Source organism: Artemia franciscana, chromosome 2 (assembly GCF_032884065.1).
Source record: "Artemia franciscana chromosome 2, ASM3288406v1, whole genome shotgun sequence".
Classification (NCBI taxonomy): domain Eukaryota; kingdom Metazoa; phylum Arthropoda; class Branchiopoda; order Anostraca; family Artemiidae; genus Artemia; species Artemia franciscana.
This window is the reverse complement of record NC_088864.1, coordinates 62,174,354-62,187,840: the sequence shown is the minus strand read 5'-3', so window position 1 is coordinate 62,187,840 and position 13,487 is coordinate 62,174,354. Positions and strand designations below refer to the sequence as shown.

The following is a 13,487-nucleotide window of genomic DNA, read 5'->3' as shown; positions in this document are numbered from 1 at the left end:
ACAATTTTGAGAAATAAGAGGTGGGGAAGGAGGCCTAGTTGCCCTCCAATTACTTAAAAAGGCAACTAGTTACTTAAAAAGGCAACTAGAACTTTCAATTTTTAACGAACGTTTTTATTAGTAAAAATATACGTAACTTAAGAAGTAACTATCGTAACAAACTTTTACATTCTTATATTTGTATTATGTATATGAGGGGGTTTTTCCCTTCGTTAATGCCTCGCTCTTTACACTAAATCTTAAGTTTTGTCCCAATTCTTTAAGAATGACCCCTGAATCAGAAAGGCCGTAGAATAAATAGTTGAAATTACTAAAAACACTTTAGTATAAAGAGTGAGGTATTTATTTCCTCCTAAATACCTCGCTCTTTATGCTAAAGTATTTTTAGAACCCCTCATATGCGTAATAATCTCTGTTCGTTTTAATGCTACTACTTACTTTCAATTGAAAAAAAACTGTTTCATGTTTATTTTTTCATTGTTTTTCTATAGTAATGCTAGAAAATCCTGCGCCCTTTTCATTGAATTTTTCTTCCCCCATGACATATTCCTCCAAGGAAAAATCCTCCCACGCAGCCCCCTCCCCTCAACCCCAACCCAAACCAAAAAATTCCTCTGAAAACGTCTGTACACTTCCCAATAACCATTACTGTATGTAAACACTGGTCAAAGTTTGTAACTTGCCGCCCCTCCCTCAGGGACTGTGGGGGAGTAAGTCATCCCCAAAGACATAGTTATTATGGTTTTCGACTATGCGGAACAAAATGGCTATCTCAAAATTTTGATCCGTTGACTTTAGGAAAAAAATGAGCGTTGGAGGGGGCCTAAGTGCCCTCTAATTTTTTGGTCACTTAAAAAGGGCACTAAAATTTTTCATTTCCGTTAGAATGAGCCCTCTTGCGACATTCTAGGACCGATTGGTCGATACGATGACCCCTGGTAAAAAAAACAAAAAAAAACAAACAAAAAAAAACAAATAAACACACCCTTAATCTGTCTTCTGGCAAAAATTCCGAAATTCCACATTTTTGTAGATAGGAGCTTGAAATTTTTGCTATAGGGTTCTCTAATACGCTGAATGCGATGGTGTGATTTTGTTAGGATTCTATAGCTTTTAGGTGGTGTTTCCTCCTATATTCCAAAATAAGGCAAATTTTCTCAGGCTCGTAACTTTTGATGACAAAGACTAAATTTGATGAAACTTATATATATAAAATCAGCATGAAAATCTGATTCTTTATGTATGTTTTAGCATCAAAATTCCGTTTTTAGAGTTTCGTTTACTATTGAGCCGGGTCGCTCCTTACTACAGTTCGTTACCACGAAATGTTTGATTACATAAATCAAAGAAGACCTTTGATTTTATAAATTCTGCCTAAGTATTTTTCATCCAAAACCAAACATTCGTACTAAAGAAATGTTAGTAAGGAGCGACCCAGATCAATAGTAACTGGAACTATTAAAAACCAAACTTCGATACCTACAGATATATATAAAAAGAAACGGCTTATTATACTTATTTCAAATATTTATGTTTTGTTAAGTAAAGTCTTACCCATCAAAGGCTATGAGCCTAAGAAAATTTGCCTGATTATTGAAAAAAGAGTGAAAAAACTCCTAAAAGTTATACAACGTTAATGAAAATCCCAACATCAGTTTCAGCGTACTAGAGAACCGTATTGTAGAGGTTTTAAACTCATATCTGCAAAAATGTGTAATTTTTTTTTGCCAGAGGAAGGATCACGGATGCGTGTTTATTTGTTTCTTTGTTGTTTGTTTTTTTTTTCTCAGGGGTGATCGTATCGACCCATTTATCCTAGAATATTAGGAGAGGGCTCATTCGAAAGTAAATTAAAATTTCTAATGCCCTTTTAAGTGACTTGTGACTTTTTTCTCAAAATCGTCCAATCAAAATTTTGAGATAGCCATTTTTCAGTACAGTTGAAAGGCCAAAAATCTGTGCCTCTGGAGATGCCTTGACCCCTAATAGCCTCTTGGGAAAGGTCTTTATGTTAAAAAATTTGCCCATTGCTTACGTATAGTATTTGTTATTGGGAAGTATACGTAGATTTTTTGGGTGGAGGGGGAAGAATTTCCTGCTGGTAAGATTTCCACGGGGATAATTTTCCATAGGGAGGGAAGTTTCCACGGGTTAATTTTTTAGGGAAAATTTGTCAGAATTCCTATTTGAAATTCTTCTTATGTCTTGCTTTCTCTCTGCCGACTCAATTTTATGCATGGAGACGTTAAGGGTAGTTTTCCGGGGTAAATTTTCACCACGATTGAATTGCCGAAAGAAAAAATCTACAGGGAGGGGGAATTTTTCTGGGGACACGTAGCCAGATTTCCTGACATTATTTAAAAAAACGATACGAATTACGAAAAAAACAAGTTTTTTCAACTAAAAGTAAGAAACAACATTAGAACTTAAAACAAACAGAAATTATTGCGTATTTGAGAGTGTTGCTCCTCCTCAACACCTTGCTCTCTGTAATAAAGTTTGAATTCTGTCCCAATTCTTTAAAACGACCCCTGATACACTATGTTTGTTTAATTGGAACAATAAGAAGCTTTTTTAAAAGTACTAAAAAACTTGAATTTTATATTTTTTTCCGAAGCAAGAACATCTGTGTTTATTTTTTTTTTTTTTCGTTTTTTTCTCTTTTTTCCCAGGGGTGATCGTATTCAATCCCTGATCCTAGGAGACTGGGATATGGCTCATTGGACCGGAAATCAAAAGTTGTAATGTCCTTTTTCAGAGACAGACAATACAGGAGCTGGCCTTCCTCCCACGCCCCTTTTTCCCAAAAGTTTTCCGATAAAATTGGAGATAGACATTTTTTTCAGCATAGTCCAAATATCTAATAACTATATCTTTGAGGATGTCTCAACCCCCAACAGCCCATAAGAAATGGGTTGCAAGCCATTAACTTTGCCCATTCTTTTCAAATAGTATTGGTTATTGGGAAGTATAACTTTCTTTTAGTAGGAGATTTTTCTGGGGGGGGGGATGGTACTTGAGAGGATATTTTCGTGAATAAATTTTTCATGGGGAAGGGAATTTGTTTTAGAACTTTAAAATGCTTATTATTCTGATTCGATAGCCCTTGTGTTTTAGGATTAGTTCTTAAGGAATTGGGACAAAAAGTCAAGTTGTAGCAAAAAGAGGGAGGTATTGAGAAGGGGTCAATCCCCTTCATATACTTAACATTTTCTATTCATTTTAAATTTTAATGTTGAATCTTATTTTCAGTTGAAAAAAAAATTTTTTTTTATGCTTAATAGTATAAAAAATTAGGCTTTTCTTATTATTAAATAAAAAAACAAGTTTTTTAACTGAAAAAATGGAGTGATATTAAAACTTAAAACAAACAGAAATTACTCCGTATATGAAAGGGGTTGTTCACTCCTCAACGCCACGTCCTTTACGCTAAAGTTTGACTCTTTCTCTCAATTCTACTTTTTAAAAGAATAAAAAACTTTAGCGTAAAGAGCGGGGCGTTGAGGAGTGAACAACCCCTTTCATATACTGAGTAATTTCTGTTCGTTTCAAGTTTTAATATCGCTCTTTATTTTCAGTTAAAAAACGTGTTTTTTTGTTTAATTTCTGAACGTATTTGAATTAATGCATGTTTTAATTTTGGCTCTCCTCATATGAAAAATTAAAAAGAAATTTGCATATTAATTTATTTTAATGGCTAAATGGTTTTCTCATAGTTTTGATCGGACGATTTTGACAAAAAAAGGAACGGGGGAGTAGGCCTACTTACCCTCTAATTTTTTGGTTGTTTATAAAGGCAACTAGAACTTTTAATTTTTAACGAACGTTTTATTAGTAAAAATATAGGTAACTTAAGAATTAACTTACGTAACGAACTTCTACATTCGTATGTTTTTATTACGTATATGAGGGGGATCACGCCCTCGTCAATACCTCGCTCTTTACACTAAAGCTTAAATTTTGTTCCAATTTGTTAAGAATGACCCCTTAATCACAAAGGCCGTAGAATAAATAGTTGAAATTAATAAAATTACTTTAGCGTAAAGAGCAAGGTATTTTTAAGGTTCCTTTTTAAGTTTTAGTGCTGCTCTTTAGTTTCAGTAGAAAAACTTCTACATTTTTTTTCAAAGTTCTTTAAATAACATACTAAAAAAAATCCCGAGTCCCCTTCATGGAAATTTTCTTCCCCCATGACAAATTCCTCTATGGAAATATCCCCCGGTTTAACCCCTCCCATCAACCCCTCCCCCAACCAAAAAATCCCCCTGAAAACGTCTGTACACTTCCCAATAACCATTACTATGTGTAAATACTGGTCAAAATTTGTAACTTGTAGCCCCTCCCACGGGGACTGTGGAGGAGTAAGTCGTCCCCAAAGACACAGTTATTAGGTCTTTCGACTATGTTGGGCTATCTCAGAATTTTTGATTCGGTGACTTTGAGAAAAAATCAGCGTGGGAGGGGGACTAGGTGCCCTCGATTTTTTTTGGTCACTTAAAAAGGGCACTAGAACTTTTAATTTACATTAGAATGAGCCCTCAAACGACTTTCTAGGACCACTGGGTCGATACGATAACCCCTGAAAAAACAACAACAAAAAAACAAAAAAACATCCGTGATCCGTCTTGTTGCAAAAAATTGCAAAATTCCACATTTTTCTAGATAGGAGCTTGAGAATTCTGCTGTAGTGTTCTCTGATGCGCTGAATCTAATGGCGTAATTTTCGTTAATATTCTATGACTTTTAAGGGGTATTTTCTCCTATTTTCTAAAATAAGGCTAATTTTCTCAGGCTCGCAACTTTTGATAGTAAGTCTAAAATTAATATAATTTATATATTCAAGATCAGTGTTAAAATGCGATCCTTTTGATGTAACTATTGTTATAAAAATTCCATTTTTTAGAGTTTCGGTTACTGTTGAGCCGGGTCGCTTCTTACTACAGTTCTTTACCACGAACTGTTTGACTGCAAGTAAGTAAGTACTGCAAGTAAGTGTTTGACTGTAAGTTTTTAACCGCAAGCTTGAATTTTGTCCCAATTCTGTAAGAATGACCCCTGAATCACAAAGACTGTACAATAAATAGATAAAATTACTAAAAATAATTTAGCGTAAAGAGTGAGGTATTGCGGAGGAGACGAACCCCTTTATATAAGTAATAATTTCTGTTCGTTTTAGGTTCTAATGACGCTCCTTACTTCCACCTGAAAAAACTATTTTTTAATTTATTTTCACTTTGTTTTTTAAATAAAACTAGAAAATCCTGTGGCCCCTTCATGGAAAATTACTTCCCTCATGATAAATTCCTACAGGGAAATATTTTCCCGCGTAACCCCCCTCCCACCGACCCCCGTTTAACGTGAAAAGTCTCCCTGAAAACGTCTATAGACGTCCCAATAACCATTACTATACGTAAATTACATAAAAAAAAACTAATTTTTCTAACTGAAAGTAAGGAGCGACATTAAAACTTAAAACGAACAGAAATTACTCCGTATATGAAATGGGTTGTCCCCTCCGAAATCCCTCGCTCTTTATGCTAAAGCTTTTAATTGTTTTAAAAAGCAGAATTGTGGTAAAGAGTCAAACTTTAGCGTAAAGAGCGAAGGATTGCGGAGGGGACAACCCATTTCATATATGGAGTAATTTCTGTTCGTTTTAAGTTTTAATGTCGCTCCTTACTTTCAGTTAGAAAAACTAGTTTTTTTATGTAATTTCTGAACGTTTTTGAATTAATGCATGTTTGATTTTGGCTCTCCACACATAAATTATTAAAATGAAATTTACATTTTAATTCCTTTTTTGGCTAAATGGCTTTCTCTTAGTTCTGATCAGACAATTTTGAGAAATAAGGGATGGGGAAAGTGGCCTAGTTGCCATGCAATTTTTCGGTTACACAAAAAGGCAACTATAAATTTTAATTTTTAACGAATTTTTTTATTAGTAAAAAATATACGTAACTTAAGAATTAACTTACGTAACAAACTTTTATATTCTTAAATTTTTATTATGTATATGAGGGGGTTTGTACCCTCGTTAATACCTCGCTCTTTACACTAAGTCGTAAGTTTTGTGCTGATTCTTTAAGAATGACCCCTGAATAAGAAAGGCCGTAGAATAAATAGTTGAAATTACTAAAAATACTATAGCATAAAGAGCGAGGTATTTATCTCCTCCTAAATACCTCGGTCTTTATGCTAAAGTATTTTTAGAACCCCTCATATGCGTAATAATCTCTGATCGTTTTAAGTTTCAATGCTACTCCTTACTTTCAATTGAAAAAACTTTTCCATGTTTATTTTTTCATTGTTTTTTTATAATAATTTTAGAAAATCCTGCGCCCTTTTCATTGAATTTTTCTTCCCCAATGACATATTTCTCCAAGGAAAGCTCCTCCCACATAGCCCCCTCCTCTCAACCCCACCCCCAAAACCAAAAAAAATCCCCTGAAAACGACTGTACACTTCCCAATAACCATTATTATATGTAAACACTGGTCGAAGTTTGTAACTTGCAGCCCCTCCCCCAGGGACTGTGGGGGAGTAAGTCATTCCCAAAGACATAGTTATTATGGTTTTTGACTATGTGGAACAAAATGGCTATCTCAAAATTTCGATCTGTTGACTTTGGAGAAAAAATGAGCGTGGGAGGGGGCCTAGGTGCCTTCCAATTTTATTTGTTACTTAAAAAGGGCACTAGAACTTTTCATTTCCGTTAGAATGAGCCCTCTTGCAACATTCTAGGACCACTTGGTCGATACGATGACCCCTGGAGAAAAGAAAAAAAAAACAAACAAATAAACACGCACCCGTGATTTGTCTTCTGGCAAAAAATACGAAATTCCACATTTTTGTAGATAGGAGCTTGAAAATTTTGCTATAGGGTTCTCTGATATGCCGAATGCGATGGTGTGATTTTCGTTAAGATTATGTGACTTTTAGGGGGTGTTTTCCCCTATTTTCTAAAATAAGACAAATTTTCTCAGGCTCGTAACTTTTGATGACAAAGACCAAATTTGATGAAACTTATATATTTAAAATCAGCATGAAAATCCGATTCGTTTGATGTATATTTTAGCATCAAAATTCCGTTATTTAGAGTTTCGTTTACTATTGAGCCGGGTCGCTCCTTACTACAGTTCGTTACCACGAACTGTTTGACAACGGTTAAAGTTTGTAACTTGTCATTCCAAAAGACATAATTATTAGGTTTTCGACTATGCTGAACAAAATGGCTATCTCAAAACTTTGATTCAGTGACTTTGGGGAAAAATGAGCGTGGGGGCCTAGGTGTCCTCCAATTTTTTTAGTCACTTAAAAAGGGCACTGGAACTTTCAATTTCCATTAGAAGGAGCCCTCTCGCGACATTCTAGGACAATTGAGTCGATACGATCACCACTGGGGAAAAAAACAACAAATAAACACGCATCCGTGATGGGTCGATACGATGAATCCTGGGGGAAAAAATAACAAACAAAAAAACAAATGAACACGCACCCGTGATCTGTCTTCTGGGAAAAAATACAAAATTCCACACTTCTGTAGATAAGAGCTTGAAACTTCTACAGTAGGGTTCTCTGATACGCTGAATCTGATGGTATGATTTTCGTTATATTTTTTGACTTTTCTAAAATAAGACAAATTTTCTCAGGCTCGTAACTTTTGATAGGTAAAACAAAACTTGATGAAACTTATATATTTAGAATCAGCGTAAAAATACAATTCTTTTGGTTTCAACAACCCAAATCACTTTGGATTTATTTTTATCCTTGTTAGCTATCCCCACTATACCCACTGGCCTATAACTGCGGAAGTTTCATATTTTGTAATACAGTACTGGTGTTTAAATTGAAAAAATCTCTTGGGTTTGGAAAAACCCAAACATTCCCCTTTCCCTTAAATTTTCTTGAATTAATTTAATGTGCAATTTTTCATCTTAATTCAAAAAATCAATACCACCAACAATCAGGTTTATGCCGTGTAAATCTCGAGAAAAAACAGGTTTTATATGTCTATAATAAGAAACAATTAGCTTACGCTGAGTGGAAAACAAGTGGTGGGTGACAAAATACATTGGAATTACATAATTTGAACTATATATTTGCACATTAGGTGGTGGTGGTGGTGGGTTAGGATATCCAACCATCCCCCCTTACTGTTAAAATATATAGACCAAATTTATCTCTAAAGTATATATTTTCCTCATGTTTTGGTATTTTTCACTCGGATTAACCTAACTTCGCTTCTTGAGTGTTGGCGGTGTACTACATAAGTACCAATTAAACATTACTAACCATGCTAGGAATATTCTCAGTGTGTATTCACCATTTTCATCAACCTTTTTTGAACTGTTTATAACAAACTTATCCTCAATTACTTTCAAATAATCATCTTTGAATAATACGTTTTTAGGCAGCCAATCTGTTTCCTTGGGTAATTGGCTTCGCTTTGTGTTTTGAAACAAATTAAAGTAGAGAAACAAATCCACATTATTCTCACAGCCATGATTACTCATAAAATCTTTAATATTCCGAATAACACGCTCTTCCTGTCTCTTATAGTCAGATAGTTTTTTTTGCAATGTTTCGTAATCCTTAACTGTGGGATTGTCAACCAATTTAAATGATTTTACGTCCAATATAATTACTGACGATTCTGATACCAGCAGAAAATCTCCAAGCTCTTCATTCTTTTTTTTGTTTTAAGAGTATAAAATACATACATGTGGAGACTTGACTTTTTTAACTCCTCATAAACTCTATATTCTGCCTCAAAACCGTTCTGTTCTTGGTCTCCAGCTCTTATGATAACTTCTGGGAATACGAAAGGCTTTTCAATATCAAAAACAGAATTCTGACCGATTAGTTCTAGCAATTTCATTTCTGATGCTTGCAAAAACGGTCTGGCTTCATATTCTCCTGGGAGTCTGACTTCCCCGCAACACGAACATTCTTTTAACACGCTAACGCTACTCATTTTCACAACCAATTTTACATCAGAAAAGTACAAAATCAGCTTTTCTTCTTGTGCCACTAAGCCACAAACAATTACATCACAATTATATAACTTGTATCCCCGGATCCTTTCGAGGGGGAATAAATGTATTTCCTTTCCATTTTGTATTGAATAAACTTTTTCTTCAAATATGTACTTAAAAATGACAGTCAAACTATCAATTTGAACACAATTTTTCCAATCGGAGAAGACACTGACTCCAAGTCAAGTGAATAAATGGGACTAAAAAAACTGGTCTCTGCTGCTGTTGGAATTTTTCCCAGATATATGACGCAAAATGGTGCTAGCTGTAAATTAGGAACACGTGACCACCCACACGTCACGTGGGTGGGCACGTAGGCAGGGTATCTTTCCTTACGTCACGGTTGACCCTGAATTTTCTTGCCGGAACGTCAATTTTTATTTCACGTCTACTCCTCGGTAAATACACCTTATTTATGTGGTACATCTGCCTCATTTTGCAATTACTGTCCTTTTTTGTCATTACAAAAAAGGAACATCACTTATCCTCAGTTATCCGACATTTTCCAGGTTTAGCAGGCGTAACTTATCAAACAGTTCGTGGTAATGAACCGTAGTAAGGAGCGATCCGTCTCAATAGTAATCAAAACTCTAAAAACGGAATTTTGATTTCAATAGTTACATCGAAAGAATCGTATTTTAATGCTGATTTTCAATATATAAGTCTCATCAAATTTAGTTTTACCCATCAAAAGTTAAGAGCCTGAGAAAATTTGCCTTATTTTAGAAAATAGGGGAAAACACATCCTAAAAGTCATAGAATCTTAGCGAAAATCACACCATCAGATTCAGCGTATCAGAGAACCATACTGTAGAAGTTTCAAGCTCCTATCTATAAAAATGTGGAATTTTGAATTTTTTCCCAGAAGACAGATTATTTTTTTTTTTTTTTCCAGGGGTGATCGTATCAACCCAATCATTCTAGGACGTCATAAAAAGGCTCATTCTAACAGAAATGAAAAGTTCTATTGCCCTTTTTAAGTGACCAAAAAAATTGGAGGGCACCTAGGCCCCCTCTCACGCAAATGTTTTCCCCAAAGTCACTCGATCAAAATCCTGAGGTAGCCATTCTGTTCAGCTTAGTCAAAAATCTAATAACTATGTTTTTGAGGACGACTTAATACCCCACAGTCCCCAGGGGAGGGGCTGCAAGTTACAAACTTTGACCATTGCTTACACATAGTAATGGTTACTATGAAGTGTACAGACGTATTCGGGGGGACTTTTTCGCGTTGGGGTGGGGGTGGGTCGGGGGCTACGTGGGAGGATCTTTCCATGGAGGAAGAGAATATCCGTGAAGGGGGTGCAGGACTTTCTAGCATTATTTAAAAAAAATGAGAAAAAAATTCAACTGGAAGTAATAAGCAGCATTAAAACTTAAAACGAACCTAAAATATTACGTATATAAGGAGGTTCGTCTCCTCCACAATACCTTGCTCTTTACGCTAAAGTATGTTTAGTAATTTCAACTATTTATTCTACGGCCTTTGTGATTCAGGGGTGATTCTCAAAGATTTGGGACAAAATTCAAGCTTTAGTCTAAAAAGAAAGGTATTGACGATGGGGTGAACCCCCTCATATACGTAATAAAAATACACAAATATAGAAGTTCGTTATGTAAGTAAATTCGTAAGGTAAGTATGTTTATTATTAACATAAACGTTCGTAAAAAAAAAAATTAAAAACCTAGTTGCATTTTTAAGTAACCAAAAGTTGGAGGGCAACTAGGCTTTCTCCTCCACCCCCTTTTTTTTTATCAAAATCGTCCGCTCAAAACAATGAGTAAGCCATTTAGCAAAAAAAATTAATATGCAAATTTTGCTTTATTTATTCATGTGCGGTGAGCCAAAATCAAATCATGCATAAATTCAAAAACGTTCAGAAATTAAATAAAAAACAAGTTTTTTAACTGCAATTAAAGAGCGACTTTAAAACTTAAAACGAAGAGAAATTACTCTGTATACGAAAGGGGTTGTCCCCTCCTCGACGCCTCGCTCTTTACGCTAAAGTTTTTTAATTGTTTTAAAAAGTAAAGTTATGACAAAGAGTCAAACTTTAGCGTAAAGAGCGGGGAGTTGAGGAGGGAACAATCCCTTTCATATACGGAACAATTTCTGTTCGTTTTAAGTTTTAATGTCGCTCCTTATTTGCAGTTAAAAAACTTGTTTTTTTATTTAATTCGACAACAAATCCGGTCGTTTTAGGTAGTAATCTACTAGCTTCTGAGGTCATTTACATCTCTTGAAACGCTACCAATAAATAATCGGGCCTGTCAAATATATAATGTGAGAACTGTCATACCACCCTCCACCCACCCCAATAGAAAATCTTTCCCGGAAAACTCCCCCGCAGAAAATTGCTCCTTAGACGAAAACCCCTCGTAGGAAATTTTTCCTAGAAAATTCCCCCAAAAACCACTAGGATTTTTCAAAGAGGAAAAGGGGACTTTTTCGGGTGGGACGCCTAGCATCATTTAATATGAATCAAATTAGAAGTTACTTTCAAGTAAAACACAGTCAAAATACGACTTAAAAGGAAGAAGAGGAAATCCCAATTCACAAGCTTCGTGATAAGATGATTTTGGTTAAAAAAAGAAAAAACAAGCACTATAAGAAACTCTTGGCTTAGAGTGATTAATTAAAAAAAAAAAAAATTCGTAAAAAAGTTTTTCAAAGAAAAGCAAAAAACTCCATGAAACCGATAATGAGCAAAACAATAGCCAAATAATATACCAGGCGTGAAACTACCACAAATCAGTGTCAATAAATAGATAAAACCAAAAACAAACAAAAATTACAATAAATAAGAGTCAAAATAAAAACAAGCAGAAATTAACTTGAGTAGGGCAAACAACACCTATTGCAACCAGCGTGTGTATGAAACGTGTACTGCCTTTTCAAGGGTCAAACTATTGGCCAAGGGTCCCACACCCCGTGTTGCCATTAATATCTCTATAACTATCTCTTTTTTTAGGGTAAATAAACCCTACTGTCGAAATATTAATGACGGTACTTCTCAAAAACTCTTTTCCTACCCTGCCAGGTCGGGGAAAAACAGTCTCATATAACTGGAAAAAATAACTCACTTTTAATGTCAATTCCGACAAAAGATGAAATCCGAACTCTCGAAACAGACTCTCAAAACAAACTTTGCAGTCTAAAAACCGATTAAAACGAAATCATTATATTGGTCTAAAGAAAGCTTATATTGGGGGGGGGGGTCCCAGAATGACTCTAGCAAATCCGATAAATTAAAGTTCAAACCAATAGCTTCTTTTGAATTATATTATTTATAAATGGCCTATATCAGACAGACAGAAATATATTTTAGCCTGAAAGTTTACTTCTTTTGAGATAACTGACTTGGCAACGAGAATTTAGCCTGTCGTCTGCAATTATACTATAAGCAAATGTGATTTTAGAATGAAAACTTGACAACGAGAATTTAGCCTGTCCTCCACAATTATACTATAAGCAAATGTGATCAACAAGAAAGAGGTAATTTATGTGAAAAAAGGGGCAGAACCCCATCACCATCACCATCACAAAGGGATAAAATCTACAGATTCAGTGTGCATTTGGTGGAATATGAAAATTTAGAAGAGTTACAAAATTACAGGAAGAATAAAGAGTTTAGGGAGACAAAGACCCATTCCAGATAATTTAGCAGAGTACTGTTACAAATTTGATAATACCACTTACGGTCTTAACTTTGGTAGTGTTTTCGCTACAAATTGAAGATTTTAACTTTATGATACAGAATAAACTGAATTCAATTTTTTCTCTTTTTTTCATTCTTATTTTCCATCTTAATTCACGGCGCCAGGTGCGGTTAAATATCTGATTTGCCCCTAAGATACTCTTGAGATTTTTAGATGACGTTTGAAGCATTTTCGAGAGATGTGTACCTTTGTATCTGTCTCGTTGGCTGGTTAATTGTTGGCATATACAATTAATGTTTATCTCAATACACAATTTATGTTCATTCAATTTATTTCCCCTCGAAAACGACTCTACTTTTTTAGAAAAATTGGTATCCTAGGATATTTTGGCTTGAAAAACAATCTAGACAGGTCAAGAGTGTGAGACATTTCATTAAGAGCCTTAATCTTAGGGAAAAAGATTCACCTGAGTGACGTCATATTTAAAAGAGTACAAGCTGTTGGGGGGCGCTTCGCGCCCCCCCCCCCCCAAGCCCCACGCGCGCGTAAGTCGTTACGCACCATATTAGTTACGCGCCATTGTAGTTGTGTCCCTATGTCCCACCTGTGAATATAGATAGATATATATCTATATATATAAAAATAAGTTGTCTGTGTGTGTGTGTGTGTGTGTGTGTCTGTCGAGTGACGTCATGTTTGTGTGTCGACTGACGTCATGTTTGTTGATTGACGAAATTAGACACCGGGACATCGGGACACAAATGACGACCGGGACACCGGGACATAGGGAAT

The 13,487-nt window shown here is 35.2% G+C and overlaps 1 protein-coding gene across 2 annotated transcripts in view; it reads right to left on the bottom strand.

The window, feature by feature from the left end:
* The window catches only part of LOC136043904 (uncharacterized), a 77,046-nt gene extending 64,264 nt beyond the window's left edge, over positions 1–12,782 (bottom strand). Inside the window, exon 1 of one of the 2 annotated variants that reach the window (XM_065728940.1) lies at positions 12,736–12,782. Coding sequence is in view for 1 of the 2 variants with exons in the window: in XM_065728939.1 (XP_065585011.1) it covers positions 8,293–8,513 (221 nt within the window). In the remaining variant the exon portion in view is untranslated. Of the gene's footprint in view, positions 1–8,292; positions 9,238–12,735 lie in introns of those variants that run through there. The other variant, XM_065728939.1, reaches the window with a different exon arrangement.
* Between the last annotated feature and the right edge of the window lie 705 nt (positions 12,783–13,487).